Source organism: Dendrobates tinctorius, unplaced genomic scaffold (assembly GCF_039654945.1).
Source record: "Dendrobates tinctorius isolate UK_male_01 unplaced genomic scaffold, ASM3965494v1 ptg000091l, whole genome shotgun sequence".
Classification (NCBI taxonomy): Eukaryota; Metazoa; Chordata; class Amphibia; order Anura; family Dendrobatidae; genus Dendrobates; species Dendrobates tinctorius.
Genome location: NW_027361759.1, coordinates 14,205,140 through 14,221,199, shown reverse-complemented (window position 1 = coordinate 14,221,199; position 16,060 = coordinate 14,205,140). Strand labels below are relative to the sequence as shown.

General features: G+C 48.1%; 1 protein-coding gene across 4 annotated transcripts in view; it reads right to left on the bottom strand.

Moving 5' to 3' along the window:
* Positions 1-16,060, bottom strand: part of CIP2A (cellular inhibitor of PP2A) — a 122,918-nt gene that overhangs the window by 99,981 nt on the left and 6,877 nt on the right. For all 4 annotated transcript variants that reach the window (XM_073586247.1, XM_073586245.1, XM_073586248.1 and 1 more), the window contains one exon: positions 6,158-6,270. In XM_073586247.1, coding sequence (XP_073442348.1) covers positions 6,158-6,270 — 113 coding nt within the window. The remainder of the gene's footprint in view (positions 1-6,157; positions 6,271-16,060) is intronic.

The window sequence follows — 16,060 nt, the reverse complement described above, 5'->3', positions numbered from 1 at the left end:
CCTTACTTGCGGCTTGTTAGCAATACGCCTTTGTAAAAGCACTGAAAGCGCTGACACCCGGCTCTTAAGCGAGCCTAGGGATAGCCTGGTGTCCATACCCGATTGAAGAAAACCGAGTACCTTCAGGAGGGAATAAGGGAGTGGGACCTGTCTGCGAGATTCGCACCAGGTAAAGAAAGCTCTCCAGGTACGGTAATAAATCTTGGCGGAGGCTGGCTTCCTTGCCCTGATCATGGTGGTAATGACATCCGGTGAAAACCCTGCCTGGGTTAAAACCCAGGTTTCAAGGGCCACGCTGTCAACTTGAGGGCACCTGAGTTCTGGTGGAAGAACGGGCCTTGTGACAGAAGATCGGGGCGGTCGGGGAGACGCCAGGGGGCGTCTGCTGTAAGTTGTACGATGTCGGCGTACCATGTACGTCTGGGCCAGTCCGGCGCGATCAGGATGGTTGGAACTCCTTCTTGTTTGATCTTCCTCACGACTCTGGAGATCAGGGGGAGGGGGTGGAAAAATGTACAGACGCTGGAACTGGGTCCAGTCCTGAACCAGGGCATCCGCTCCGAGCGACCGCGGGTCCTGGCCATGAAATTGGAGACCTTGGCATTGAGATGGGATGCCATTAGTTCCATGTCCGGGGTCCCTCAGCGATGGCAGATCTGGTGAAAAATTTTGGGATGGAGAGACCACTGCCCCGAGTCCATTCCTTGTCTGCGGAGGAAGTCTGCTTCCCAGTTGTCCACAACCGGAATGTGGACCGCAGAGTACCGACCTCGTGTCTTCCGCCCAATGGAGGATATGTGCCACTTCTCTCATCGCCTGGGTACTGTGGGTCCCGCCTTGGTGATTCACATATTCCCAAATTTCCAGGATATTGATGGGCAAGGTCGCTTCCACTGGTGACCACTTGCCTTGTGCCCTGTGATGTAGGTGCACCGCACCCCAACCTGTCAGGCTTGCATCGGTGGTCAGAACCTTCCATTGACCTGAGGGAAAGGATTTTCCCCTTGCCAGCGAAGTTGGCTTGAGCCATCAGTGTAGGGACCTCCTGGTTGACGATGTCAGCCGAAACTCCCTGTCGAGGGAGAAGGGATTCCTGTCCCAAGACTTGAGGATGGCTAGTTGAAGAGGCCTGAGGTGAAACTGGGCAAATGGTACCGCCTCCATTGCTGCTGCCATCCTGCCAAGGACTCTCATGGCAAACCGGAGAGATCGGAGGAGTATGCGAACTCCCAGATGGAGAGCCAGTGTCTTGTCCCTGGGGAGGAGCACTAGACCCCTGTAAGTGTTGAATAGCATCCCCAGGAAGGTCAGTGTCCGACTCGGGGTATTCGATGACTTTTGTAGGTTGACTAACCAGCCCAGGCGACTCAGTGTCGATTGTGATTGAGACACTGATCTCGCAGTCCTTGAAGGTGGAAGCCTTGATGAGAAGGTCGTCCAGGTATGGTACGACTACAATACCTCTGGAGTGTAGAACGTCCATGGTAGCTGCTATGATCTTGGTAAACGTTCTTGGAGCTGTGGCAAGTCCGAATGGGACAGCCACGAACTGGTAGTGGTCCTGGTTGATCGCGAACCTGAGAAACCGTTGATGGGCAGAAGCAATTGGTATGTGCAGGTATGCGTCTTGTATATCTATGGAGGAGAGATATTCTCCCTGCTCCATGGACGTAATGATGGACCGAAGGGACTCCATGCGAAAATGACGGACCCGTACATATTTGTTTAGCTGTTTTAGGTCTAGTATGGGCCAGACGCTGCCTCCTTTTTTGGGGACTACGATTAGATTGGAGTAGAACCCCAGGACGCGTTCGTTCACTGGAACCGGTACTACGACTCCTGCTTGAAGGAGAGAGGAGACCGCTTGGTGGAAGGTACGAGCCTTGTCTGGTGGTTTTGGTGGAACAGAGAGGAAAAACCGGTTCGGTGGACTGGAAGTGAACTCTATCTTGCATCCGGAAGACACCATTTCCCTGACCCACCTGTCTTCTGTAATAGGCAGCCAGACTTGCTGAAAGAGTAGAAGTCGCCCGCCTACTGGTGGGGTGTCTTCCGGAGTTCGTGAGTCATGATGAAGCGAGGTTCTGAGGTTTTCCTCCCTTAGGTTTCGCTTGGCCTGCTTTCGACAGCCAGGTCCTATCCGGCCTCTGTGCCGCTCATGGGTTGTCCCTGCGTGGAGAGTGGTTACGATTTTGTGCTGGGCGCGAGACGGACCAGCCCGAAGAATTCCGAAAGGACCGGAATAGTGTTTGGTTCCGCCGTTTAAACGTTCGCTTAGGTTTCCGCTGAGGGAGAGAGGTACTCTTACCCCCAGTGGTGTTGGATATCATTGTGTCCAACTTTTCACCAAGAAGCCGTCCACTAAGGTACGGGAGATGCGTGAGGGACTTCTTTGGGCCGCATCCGCTTTCCATTCCTGCAGCCAGAGGATACGCCGGATAGTGATAGCGTTTGCTGCTATCCCTGCTACCCCTCTTGCAGAGTCCAGGGCTGCCTGAAGCATGTAATCTGCTACCACTGCTATTTGAACCGCTTGGTCCGAAAGCCCGGGATTTGAAGCTTGAAGACCATCTTGCAATGTTTTAGCCCAAGCCAGAATGGCTTTGGCCGCCCAGACTGAAGCGAACGCGGGAGCCAGAGAGGCCCCTGCCGCTTCAAAAACTGACCGAGCCATGCGTTCTACCTGCCGGTCTGCTGTGTCCCTGAGGGTTGAGCTATCCGGTAGTGAGAGTAGGGTCTGTGCTGCTAGCCTAGAGACTGGGGGGTCCACTTCGGGTGGATCTGTCCACCCCTTGGTGTCCGTCTGTGGGAAGGGGTACCTCGCTTCCAAATATTTGCGATTGGCAAATTTCTTCTCAGGATGCTAGTAAACTGCTTAGTAAGTATCGTCTGAAACTCCGGGTGATTAGGGAAGACCTTAGGTGGTTTTAGGACACTTTCAAAGGAAATCTTGTGTTCTGGGACTTCCGGGGTTGGATCAGAGATTTCCAGCACCCGATGGATGGAAGAGACTATGTCCTCAACTAGCGCTGTATTGCTAGGGGGACAAGGTACCGCAGACCTCTCCGTTTCGTTGTCTGAGTCGGAGTCACAGATGCCTTCCGAATCCTTCGTGTCACTAAGGCGTTCCCTGGTGGGCGAACTAGGGTGAAGGTCTGCTGTGGTCGGGGATCGCTGTGGGGATCTGCGTTGTCTGTCTCTGCTAGGGAACGGTCTAGGTGACCTGGAATCACGGTGTCTCTCCCTGGAAGGAGATGATCGTGTGCTATGGGATGACGCAGATGACCGTGACCTGTGGGTCCGCTTTCGTCTGTGAGTGTCGGAAACGGCATGTTCCCGAGACAAGCTGTCCTTTTGCTGGGTAATGTTCATAGCCGAGACATGACCCTGCAGCAATGTGGAGGTTAGGTTATCTATAGACTGTGTCATAGACTGCGACATCTGAGTAGCCCATTCCGGCGTGGTAGCAGACGCTGAAGCATTGGTAGGGGCTTCCTGGGTTTCTGACCCAGCGTTTTGGATGCAATCCCGGCAATGCGGGTACGTGCTGCCACTGGGGAGGGTGGTTTTGCAGGCTGTGCAGAATGCATAAAAACAGTCCTGCCTGGTTCTCTTTCTTGAGCCCGGCATAGTGCACAGAGGCTGGCTATCAGGGACCCTACAGGGGTGCTACGAAGAGGAAACCTATAGGAGAGCCTTATAGGTAATATGGATTCACAGCTGAGTAAAGAGAACCCAGCTGTGATCTTACCCCACCAGTGTGCCCCTAGGTCCAGCGCCGACAAATCACAGTCCTGTGCCCCCCGGAGACTGCCGACGTTGCTGTGGGCATCCTCACAGAGATGGCTTGCATCCAAAGATGGCCACCGGGACGCTGAGGAGGAGAAGGGGGCGGAGAGCTGAAAAGGGCGCACAGGGCTATGTAAAAAACACGCCCTGCCTCGATCCGCACCTTCTATGACACTATAGAGTGTCATATTCGTCATCCGGGGGGCGGGGAGAAGGCGGCGACTTCAGCTAGGCCGAAGCCGCGGTCTAAATTAGAGTCCTGATGCCCAGGAGGGCTCCAGGGCGGCACGGATGTCTGGGAAGGGGTCGGATCTGAACCAGACCCCCCCCGGATTGAGAGACAGAATAGCGGTGGGGCCAGTAGCGATAGTGGTGTCCGTATAGGGGGGTCCCCCTGAGGCGCTATGGAGCCGATGCCGCAGAGACAGGGGCGCAGGGAGCCCTGTCTCTGTATGTGCCATGTCTGCCTGCACTCTCCCCCGGCCCCCACAGGAACCCGCAGCGGGGCTGGGGTCCCCGGCTGTTTAAGCTACAGAATGCTGCCTTATATAGGCCCTACCTGAGGTGTCTCAACTTAATGCCCCCAGAGGGGGATTAAGGAGGGTGCGTCTGTCACCATCAGGGGCCTTCACCCTCGCCTCGACCTCAACCCAGACCCCAGAGGGGTTGGGGAAGGAGGGGGGTCTCGACTTCGAGGCAGTACCCGAGGGACTGGGGAAGGAGCGACATGGGGAATAGCCATCTCCACTTCAAATGGGCCTGGTTTCTGCAAAATGCTGCATGTCACGCCACGTTTTTCACCCAATGAAAACAATGGGTGGTGCAAGAAATGCTGCAAAAACACAAATATCAGTTTTTGCTGAGTTTTTGGTGCCAAAACTTGAAGTAGAATCAGATTTTTTTTCATACACTAAACTATCAGCATGCACAAAAGACAAATGAACCCTGACAAATACGCAGGAGAAAAAAAAACCCATAACGCATCAGAAATGTACCAAAAACTAAACATAACCTGCTTTTCTGAGGCGTTTCTTGCTGTCAAGACAGCAAGTTATGCATGCGGAAAGAAATGCATCAAAGACGCCACATGTGAACATAGTCTAAGGTAGGAAGAGAGACGGAGAATCCAATAAAGTATCACCTAGTTTAATAATTATGACACAATCACAGTTCTTAGATGTAGAATGCAGAAAAGCTGAGAAACCCAAGCCTGACACACCAGATGTGTACATTGCCAGTGAGCTGCTGATCACAGTAGGGGTGGAGTTGGACTAGCAGTCGTGTGCACATCAGACCTGGCAAGGAATCTCCCAGTGATAAAACCTTCCGTGTATGTAAACAACAGCACACAGCTTGATAAGTGACACAACGTTGAATTTAGTTTTTTTTTTCTACCCCTACCTCATGCTTTTCTCAGATTACATACCAAAAACCTGCTGAAAGATCCCCTCCAAAGGGAATGCTGTCAGCAGGAATTCATGTTCCCCAAAATATTTAAATATGCATATAGCGCTATCAAAGACAGGTCCAGTAATACATTTATATGTCCAGTTCTGTTTCTGAGAAATCAAGTGTTTGAACTGATATGTAAATGAGGCTGAAGGACTATTTGTAGATCAGAAGCTTCTTTCACTCCAGATCTATTCCGCACCCATCACAGCTTCCTCTTGCTTAACTGGTGGCTCCATTGCCTGAAGTCACAAAGAAAAGAAGCCAATAGTGATGAGCGAGTATACTCATTATTCGGGTTTAGTTTGTGTCAAAGCAGCTGCATGATTTGCGGCTGCTAGACAGCCTGAATAAATGTGGAGATTCCCTAACAAACAGGCATTGCTCACATGTATTCAGCCAGTCCAGCAGCCGCAAATCATGCAGCTATGGCGACAGAAAATAAATCTCCGAGCATGCCAAAATACTCAGAGATCACCTGAGCATGCTCGGGAAAACCTGAGCAACGAGTATACTCGCTCATCACTAGTAGCCATCAATCAAGCAAGAACAGGAAATGGTGGCGTTGGGCGGGGAATACGACTGTAGGGACAAAGGCTTCAGATGGAAAACAGCGATTAGCCTCATTTACATAAAAATTCAAACGCTGATATCTCCATAATGGAGAAACTGACTGACCATGTAAGTGTATTGCTGACGTTGTCTTTAAAAGAGCTCCATGTTCTTATAAATTGTTTGTGCGGATGAAATCCTGCTAATAGAATCCCTTTAAAACCTGTGGCAGACTGGTCTTTAAGAGAAACGCATGCACATACAGAAGCTCGTTTGTCATCCAAACTCAGGAGTTTAACAATTTATAAAACAAGACTTTCTAAAGCTAAAATACAGTTTAAAACGCACAAACACTGCATTCACAAACCTGTAATAGAACAGGGTCATTCAGGATGGCGCTGTATCTATGAACCACTCCAGCCAGCACACTGGTGACATTGTACGTAGTATGAAGAGTTTCTTTGGTGTGAATGTCTGATGCTATATAGACACAGCAAAGAAATATTAGAGAACCATTTGGGATAGAATATCAGTGTTAAACTTACAATTGGGACAATATCATGACAAACTAAGGGGTTACGTGTCTTCATCAGGTCTATATGGTTGCTGCATTGGTTACATTATTGACCGTTCATAGGCGCTCCATTGTCTTCTAGAAGTAATGCTTTCAGGGGAATATACCTCAATACCACCGCAGGTGATGGTGCATGCTACAGCCAACCATGTTTTGATATTGTGATAACAAGACATTTGAATTCCCCAACTCCGCTCAATAGGACATCTCGGTTCTCCTTCCTTTTCAGTAGGGTTGAGCGAATAGCTTCGGATAACTCATCCGAACAGCTACAGCGCTTACCGAATAGCTGCATTGGGAACCCAGATACCTGGATCGTGCAGGCTGATAAGCGCCACAGCTGCAAGTGTCATAGCTGTGTGACAGTCACAACACATGCATGGAGAGCCTGTGTATTGGATTCTCCATGAAAAACAATCCAGCTCACCACTTAAAGATATCCCAGGAGTCGGAGCACGGAACCGCCGTGTCTTGGCATGAAAATTCCAGTTGATAGATAGTCCAGCTCAACGACAAAGTGAGATAAAATTATTTATTCACTCAGATTCCAATAGAGGATAAAATATCAGCAAGTATGAAGCAGAATGTTGTATTATCTACGCGTTTCAGGTGACGCAGCACCCTTAGTCATGACTAAGGGTGCTGCGTCACCTGAAACGCGTAGATAACACAACATTCTGCTTCATACTTGCTGATATTTTATCCTCTATTGGAATCTGAGTGAATAAAGAATTTTATCTCACTTTGTCGTTGAGCTGGACTATCTGTTGGGTTCTCCATGCATGTGTTGTGACTGTCATGCAGCTGCGGCACCGAACAGCTGATTATCGGGAGCGCTCCAGGTTTCCGGGTTCCCGATGCAGCTATTCAGTAAGCGCTGTAGCTGTTCGGATGAGTTATTTGAAGCTATTCTCTCATCCCTACTTTTCAGCCATCGGCTATAACGTGTGGGCATCTAACAGCTAGTATATAATTCCTTTGCAGCATTACTAAATGGGAAATATATTACATTTATAAATAAACACTCAAAACTGTACAGAACATTTCACTCCTTTTTGACATGGCTATTTTCTGCTTGTGCATTTTCATTTTTTCCTACTACCTAGAGCCATAACTTTTTTTTTTTTTTCTGTCAACAAAGCCGTGTTGTACTTTTCTCATGTGACGTACTGAAAAACGGGAAAAAAAATTCCAACTGTGGTGAAACTGTGAAATAATAATCTTTATTTTTATATAGTGCTAACATATTCCGCAGCGCTTTACAGTTTGCACACATTATCACTGTCCCCGATGGGGCTCAGAAAAAACAGGGTTTTTAGTTGCTTACCGTAAAATCTGTTTCTCGGAGCCTTCATTGGGGGACATAGGAACCATGGGTGTATGCTGCTGCCACTATGCAAATGACAAAGTTAACTCGTCCTCCGCAGTATACACCCCACCGACTGCTGCTCAATTACACAGTTAGTGAGAAAGCAGTAGGAGAAGCAATAGAATATAAAGTAAACCAACAATTCAACTAGAACTATATTACATAGAACAAAGTACAGAAGTTGAAAACATGGGAGGGTGCTGTGTCCCCCAATGAAGGCTCCGAGAAACAGATTTTACGGTAAGCAACTAAAAATCCTGTTTTCTCTATCGCTTCACTGGGGGACACAGGAACCATGGGACGTCCCAACGCAGTCCCTGGGGTGGGAAACAAACTTCCATCAGGTCAGCGGACTCACCACCGCCACCTGCAAGATCCTTCTTCCTAGGCTGGCATCCGCCGAAGTGTAGGTGTGGACCTTGTAAAATTTTACAAAGGTGTGAACAGAGGACCAGGTTGCAGCTTTACAAAGCTGCATCACAGAAGCCCTGTGGTGCACCGCCCAGGATGCGCCCACTGCCCGAGTGGAGTGAGCCTTAATCCCAGAAGGGGGCACTCTGTTCTTTATCCGGTAAGCCTCTAAGATAGCCGATCTGATCCAGCGCGCAATAGTCGCCATGGAGGCCGACAGGCCTTGTCGAGCTCCATCTGGGATGACGAAAAGAGAGTGTCTTCCGGAACGCATCGGTTTTAGCCAAGTAGACCTTCGTCGCCCTGACCAGGTCCAGTCTGTTCAAGGAGCGTTCCCGGGGATGAACTGGAGCCGGGCAGAAAGAAGGTAGAACGATGTCTTCATTCAAGTGGAAAGCAGATACCACCTTGGGAAGAAAGGATGGCGGAGGCCGTAGAACAACTTTATCTTGGTGAATCACTATAAGAGGAGGTTGACAAGAAAGAGCTGCCAACTCCGAGACATGTCGGATGGAAGTAATGGCCACCATAAAGGCCACTTTCCAAGAGAGAAAAGAGATAGAGAAACCTCCTTGAGAGGCTCAAAGGGGGAACCCTTGTAGAGCCTCTAGGACTAAATTGAGATCCCAGGGATCCACTGGAGCCAGATACGGAGGAACTACATGGGCCGCCCCTTGTAAAAAGGTTTTTACCTGCGGCCGCGAGGATAGAGTCTTCTGGAAAACAATTGAAAGCGCCAAAACTTGCCCCTTTAGACAACTAAGGGCCAGATCCCCGTCCAGGCCTACCTGGAGGAATGCTAGAATAGAAGGGAGCGAGAAAGACATTGGCAGAACGCAATTGGACGAACACCAAGGAAAATATGCCTTCCACGCTCTATAGTATATTTTGGAAGACGAAGGCTTCCTAGCCCGGATCATTGTGTGAATTACCCGATCTGAAAACCCTGACTTTTTTAGTACCGCGGTCTCAATGGCCACGCCGTCAAATTGAGCGACGGAGAATTGGGGTGGTAAATCGGACCCGGAGACAGCAGATCTGGTCTGTCTGGAAGTGTCCAAGGAGAGTCTGCGAGAAGGTTGACGATGTCCGCGAACCAAAACCTTCTCGGCCAATCCGGCGCGATGAGGATTACTGGTACCCCTTCTGCCTTGATCTTCAACAGCTTTGGAAGAAGAGGAAGAGGAGGGAACAGATAGGGGAGCGCGAACTGTGACCAAGGAATGGTCAGAGCATCGGCGCCCACTTTCTTGCTCAGACGGGACGCTGTTCTGAATGGGTCACCGAGGAGGAACAACAAACAGCTAAGTCCCAGAAAACCAGAGAGGTTGGTCACTATGCAGATTGCAGATCCCTGATCTTAACCACACAACTAACAGTAGCAGTGGAGCGTTCCTACGTTGTTCCTAGACGCCTCGTCACCGCCGGAGAACTACATAAACCTAAAGCAAGAAAAGGGAAAACTAACTGCCCCAGAGCAGACCCCAAAGGAAAAGACAGCCCCCACACATGTGTTGACGGTGAAGCAAGATGAAAACACATACACAGGCAGGAAAATAGGCTGAGCAAACGATGAGGCCCGACTAACTAGAAAGGACAGGACAGGAAAGGAAAGCCACTGTCTGCAATCTGCCAAAAAAACCCTACCAAAAATAATGTCCAACACGTCTGATAGCAAAACTAACCCTGAAGTCACTAGACTTCTCCCACTATATCAGCACTCTGAAATATTCTGAAACAGAGCAAAGAGGCCAATCTAATAAAGGACAAAAAGGCAAATTGGCAAATAGATAAATAGGAGTGGAAGTTCAGCATAGCCCCAGCAGGGGCAAGCTGACCACACAAGAAACTGAATTGACCAACAAGCACAAGTGTGAACATTAGCAAAAAACAAACTTAAATGAAGAAGACTGGAAGAGAGCTGAAGTCCAAGACCTGAGAAACAGACTGAATCACCAGCAGCAGGATAGGGTGTCGGCTGTCTTATATCCAGTCTGACACTCCAGAGATCCAATCATTATCCTTCTCATCAGGTGGCAGATCACTACCACTTAAACCAACCTCACTACCTCCTGTCACCACCAGAGGGAGAACTCTCAACTGGAGGAGCAGAAAATGAGCTCATAACAGTACCCCCCCCCCCTTTGAGGAGGGGTCACCGAACCCACATCCATGCCACCAGGCTGATCAGGATGGGCCCGGTGAAAAGCACAAACCAATTTATTGGCATGAATATCAGAGGCAACTTTGGGAGTGGTACAAGATGGACCATCTTCGAAAATCTATCACAAATCACCCAGATAACAGTCATTCTTTGAGAGACAGGAAGATCAGAAACAAAATCCATTAAGATATGGGTCCATGGCCTCTTGGGCACCGGCAGGGGCATCAGCAACCCACTGGAACGAGAACAGGGTTTAGACCGAGAACAAGTCCCACAGGACTGTACAAAATTCCTAGCATCACGAGATGAGGCAGGCCGCCAAAACGACCGACTCACCAAATCTCTGGTACCAAAAATACCCGGATGACCAGCCAATGCGGAGCAATGGACTTCAGACATCACTCTCTTTCTCCACTGGTCAGGAACATACAATCTTCCCATAGGGCAACGCTCAGGTTTATCCTCCTGAAATTCCTCCAGGGCGCGTCTCAAATCAGGCGAAATGGCAGAAAGAACTACCCCCTCACCTAGGATAGTAGTAGGCTCGGTCACATTAAGAGAATCAGCAAAGAAACTCCTAGAAAGGGCGTCTGCCTTAACATTCTTAGTGCTCGGAAGAAAAGAGACCACAAAATTAAAACGCGTGAAAAACAAGGCCCATCTAGCCTGTCTAGGATTCAAGCGTTTGGCCGACTCCAGATAAATCAGATTCTTGTGATCGGTGAGGGCCACAAATTGATGTCTAGCTCCCTCCAACCAATGTCTCCACTCCTCAAATGCCCATTTCATGGCCAACAATTCCCGATTCCCCACGTCATAGTTGCGTTCAGATGGGGAGAACTTTCGAGAAAAGAAGGCACTGGGATTCATCTTAGAAGTCACAGGGTCTTTTTGGGACAAAACAGCTCCTGCACCAATCTCAGAAGCGTCTACCTCCACTTGAAATGGAAGTGAGACATCAGGTTGCCGTAAAACTGGAGATGAAGTTAATCTCCGCTTAAGCTCCTGAAATTCTGAGACAGCCTCAGGAGACCAATTCAGCACATCAGCTCCCTTCTTGGTCAGACCAGTCAGTGGTTTGACAATACTAGAAAAATTACCTATACATTTACGATAGAAATTAGAAAAACCCAAAAACTTCTGGAGAGCCTTCAAAGAAGTAGGCTGAACCCAATCATAAATGGCTTGTACCTTGGCCGGGTCCATTTCAATAGTCGACGGATACAAGATAAATCCCAAAAATGAAATCCTCTGTACACCAAAGAGGCACTTCGATCCCTTAACAAACAGGGAATTCTCCCTCAAAACCGGAACACAGTCCGGACATGTTCCACATGGAAATCCCAATCACTAGAAAAGATCAAAATATCATCCAGATAGATGATCAAAAACTTATCCACAAAGTCTCGGAAAATATCATTCATAAAGGACTGGAAGACAGAAGGGGCATTAGAGAGCCCAAAAGGCATCATCAGGTACTCAAAATGTCCCTCCGGAGTATTAAACGCCGTCTTCCATTCATCCCCGTGCTTGATGCGAATAAGGTTATACGCCCCCCTGAGGTCAAGCTTAGTAAACCAGCAGGCACTCAACTCTGGAAAATAAAATCAGACATCAGAGGTAACGGGTACTGATATTTAACCGTCATCTTGTTAAGGGAACGATAATCAATACACGGTCTTAATGAACCATCTTTCTTGGCCACAAAAAAAAACAAACCAGCACCTAAAGGTGACGAGGATGGTCTAATATGACCCTTCTCCAACGACTCCTTAATATAGGATCGCATAGCATCATGTTCGAGTACAGATAAGTTGAAAAGCCGACCCTTGGGAAATTTACACCCAGACATCAACTCAATTGCACAGATATAACTCCTATGAGGAGGCAAAGACGCAGACTTACTCTCACTAAATACATCAGAGAAATCAGCCAGATAATCAGGAACATCATGAGACTGAGGAGAGGTGGAGAAAACAGGAGCGTCCCTAAGAACACACCGACAACCCCAACTCACCACAGAGGCAGATTTCCAATCCAAAACTGGGTTATGAGTTTGCAACCAGGGGAACCCCTGAACAATAGTATCGTGCAAATTATGCAGCACCAAAAATTTACAATTTTCTTGGTGGTCTGGGGCAACTCGCATTATCACCTGGATCCAAAACTGAGGTTTATTCTCCGCCGAAGGAGTGACATCAATACCCCTCAAAGGAATAGGCGTCTGCAGAGGCGTCATGGACAAACCACAACGTTTAGCAAAGTCAAAATCCATCAGATTCAGAGCTGCCCCTGAATCCACAAAAGCCTTAGTGGAAAATGTGGACAAGGAGCAGATCAGAGTAATTGCCAAAAGGAACTTAGGTTGTATACTGCCCACAGCAAATGTGTGTGCAAAACGTTTCTCTCGTTTAGGGCAGACAGAAATAGTATGAGAGGCGTCTCCACAGAAAAAACACAGCTTATTACGTCTTATAAACTCCCGACGTTGCGCCCTAGACAAAACCCCATCACATTGCATAGGTTCAGACATTTGTTCAAAAGGTGGCAGCGCCTCCCGTGTAGTTTTACGTTCACGTAAACGCCGATCAACTTGAATGGCTAATGATAGAGCCATCCAGACCAGAAGGAACAGGAAATCCCACCATAACATCTTTTACGGTCTCTGACAAACCTTTCCGGAAGAGAGCCGCCAATGCACTATCATTCCATGTAGTAAGGACCGCCCACTTTCGGAATTTTTGACAGTACAACTCTGCAGGCTCCTGACCCTGATCTAATGCCAACAGGGTTCTCTCAGCTTGATCAACAGCATTAGGTTCATCAAACAACAACCCCAAGGCTTGAAAAAATGCATCCACATTAGTCAAAATAGGATTTTCAGGTGTCAGAGAAAAAGCCCAATCCTGGGGATCGCCGCACAGCAAGGAGATGACAATTTTAACCTGCTGCACAGAGCTCCCCGATGAGTTAGGCTTCAAAGCAAGAAATAATTTACAATTGTTCTTAAAATTCAGAAATTTAGACCGATCCCCAGAAAACACATCAGGAATCTTAGGTTCAGCAGCATGTGACTGAATGAGGTAGGTGGAAATTCCCTGCACTTCAGCAGCAAGTTGCTCCACATGATCAGACAATTGCTTAATCTCCATTAGAAAAAAAAATCCTCCTACGGCCCCAGAAAAAAAAGGAAAAAATATACAAAAAAAAATAAATAAATTCTCACACTTTTTTTCTTTTCCTTTTCCCTTAAACAATCTTTCCCTGCTTTTGAGTACCCTAGAAACTGCAGTATGGCTGGTGATTCTGTTATGAATGGGTCACCGAGGAGGAACAACAAACAGCTAAGTCCCAGAAAATCTGAGAGGTTGGTCACTATGCAGATTGCAGATCCCTGATCTTAACCACACAACTAACAGTAGCAGTGGAGCGTTCCTACGTTGTTCCTAGACGCCTCGTCACCGCCGGAGGACTACATAAACCTAAAGCAAGAAAAGGGAAAACTAACTGCCCCAGAGCAGACCCCAAAGGAAAAGACAGCCCCCACACATGTATTGACGGTGAAGCAAGATGAAAACACATACACAGGCAGGAAAATAGGCTGAGCAAATGATGGGGCCCGACTAACTAGAAAGGACAGGAAAGGAAAGCCACTGTCTGCAATCTGCCAAAAAAACCCTACCAAAAATAATGTCCAACACTTGATAGCAAAATTAACCCTGAAGTCACTAGACTTCTACCACTATATCAGCACTCTGAAATATTCTGAAAAAGAGCAAAAAGAGGCCAATCTAATAAGGGTCAAAAAGGCAAATACAGATAAATAGGAGTGGAAGTTCAGCATAGCCCCAGCAGGGGCAAGCTGACCACACAAGATACTGAATTGACCAACAAGCGCAAGTGTGAACATTAGCAAAAAACAAACTTAGCTTGAAAAGACTGGAAGAGAGCTGAAGTCCAAGACCTGAGAACCAGACTGAATCACCAGCACCAGGATAGGGCGTCGGCTGTCTTATATCCAGTCTGATACTCCAGAGATCCAATCATTATCCTTCTCATCAGGTGGCAGATCACTACCACTTAAACCAACCTCACTACCTCCTGTCACCACCAGAGGGAGAACAGGAGAACTCTCAACTGCAGGAGCAGAAAATGAGCTCATAACAGGACGCCATCAGATCCACGTCCGGAGTGCCCCAACGAAGGCAAATCTGTTGCAAGACTTCTTGATGCAGGGACCATTCCCCTGCCGCGAGGCCTTTGTGGCTGAGAAAATCAGCGGCCTCGTTTTCCACACCCGGAATGTGTACTGTTGTGAGTTCATTCTCTGGTCCACCAGTAGTGAGTTCTCCTTCCAGACTCCCTCTGGTGGTAACAGGAGGTAGTGAGGCTGATTTAATCAGTAGTGATCCACCACCTGATAATGAGGATGACGATTGGACCTCAGGAATGTTAGACTGGATTTAAGACAGCTGACACCCTAAGTCAGTGCTGGTGATTGCTTCTGGCTTCTCAGGTCTTGGTTTTCAGCTCTGTTCCAGCCTTCTCAAAGCTAAGTGTTTTTGCTAATGTTCACACTTGATTTTGTTCGTCTATTCAGTTTTTTGTGTGTTCAGCCAGCCCCGGCTGGGGCAGTGCTGAATTTCCACTCTTATTTATCTGTATTTGCCAATTTGCTTTTTAGTCCCTTATTATATTGGCCTCTTTTTTGGTGTCTCAGAATATTTCAGAGTGCTGATATAGTGGGAGAAGTCTAGTGACTTCAGGGTTAATTTTGTTATCAGAAGTGTTGGACATTATTTTTGTAGGGTTTTTGGCAGATTGTAGACAGTGTCTTTCCTTTCCTATCCTTTATAGTTAGTTTGGGCCCCATCGTTTGCTCAGCCTATTTTCCTGCCTGTGTTTGTGTTTTCATCTTGTTTCACCGTCAATACATGTGTGGGGGCTGTCTATTCCTTTGGGGGTCTGCTCTGGGGCAGTTAGTTTTCCCCTTTCCTTGCTTTAGACTTATGTAGTCCTCTGGCGGTGACGAGGCGTATAGATCATTGTAGGAACGCTCCACTGCTACTGCTAGTCGTGTGGATAGGATCAGGGATCTGCAATCTGCATAGTTACCAACCTCTCTGGTTTTCTGGGACTTGGCTTTTTGTTGTCCTCCTCGGTGACCCATTCATAACAGTACGGCGGATATCGCTGGGACTGACATTTTTGCCCAATTAAGTATCTTGGATACCTCGGCCAACACCGAGGAACTCCGAGTCCCTCCCTGGTGGTTGATATATGCCACCGCTGTGGCACTTTCAGTCTGAATCCGGATTGGCAGACATTTGAGCAGCTTGTCCCAATGAATCAGGGACAGGAAAATAGCCCGTATCTCTAGGACGTTGATCGGAAGAGTCACTTCCTGCCTTGACCAACGGCCCTGTACTGTGAGATGGCGAAACACTGCGCCCCAGCCAAGAAGACTGGCGTCTGTCGTCACCACTTGCCAATATACCGGAAGGAACGATCGGCCCTGGGCGATAAGAGGAGATGTTAGCCACCAATTGAGGGACAGCTTGACCTGAAATGAGAGTCGAATTGGAAGATCCAGTGAGGAGACAGACTTGTTCCACTGCAACAGAATGGCCCGCTGAAGCGGTCCTGAGTGGAATTGGGCGAAGGGAATCGCCTCCGACGTTGCAACCACCCTCCCTAGAACTCTCATGGCTGATCGGAGGGAATTAAGTCGGGGGCCCTGAAGCAAACGAAC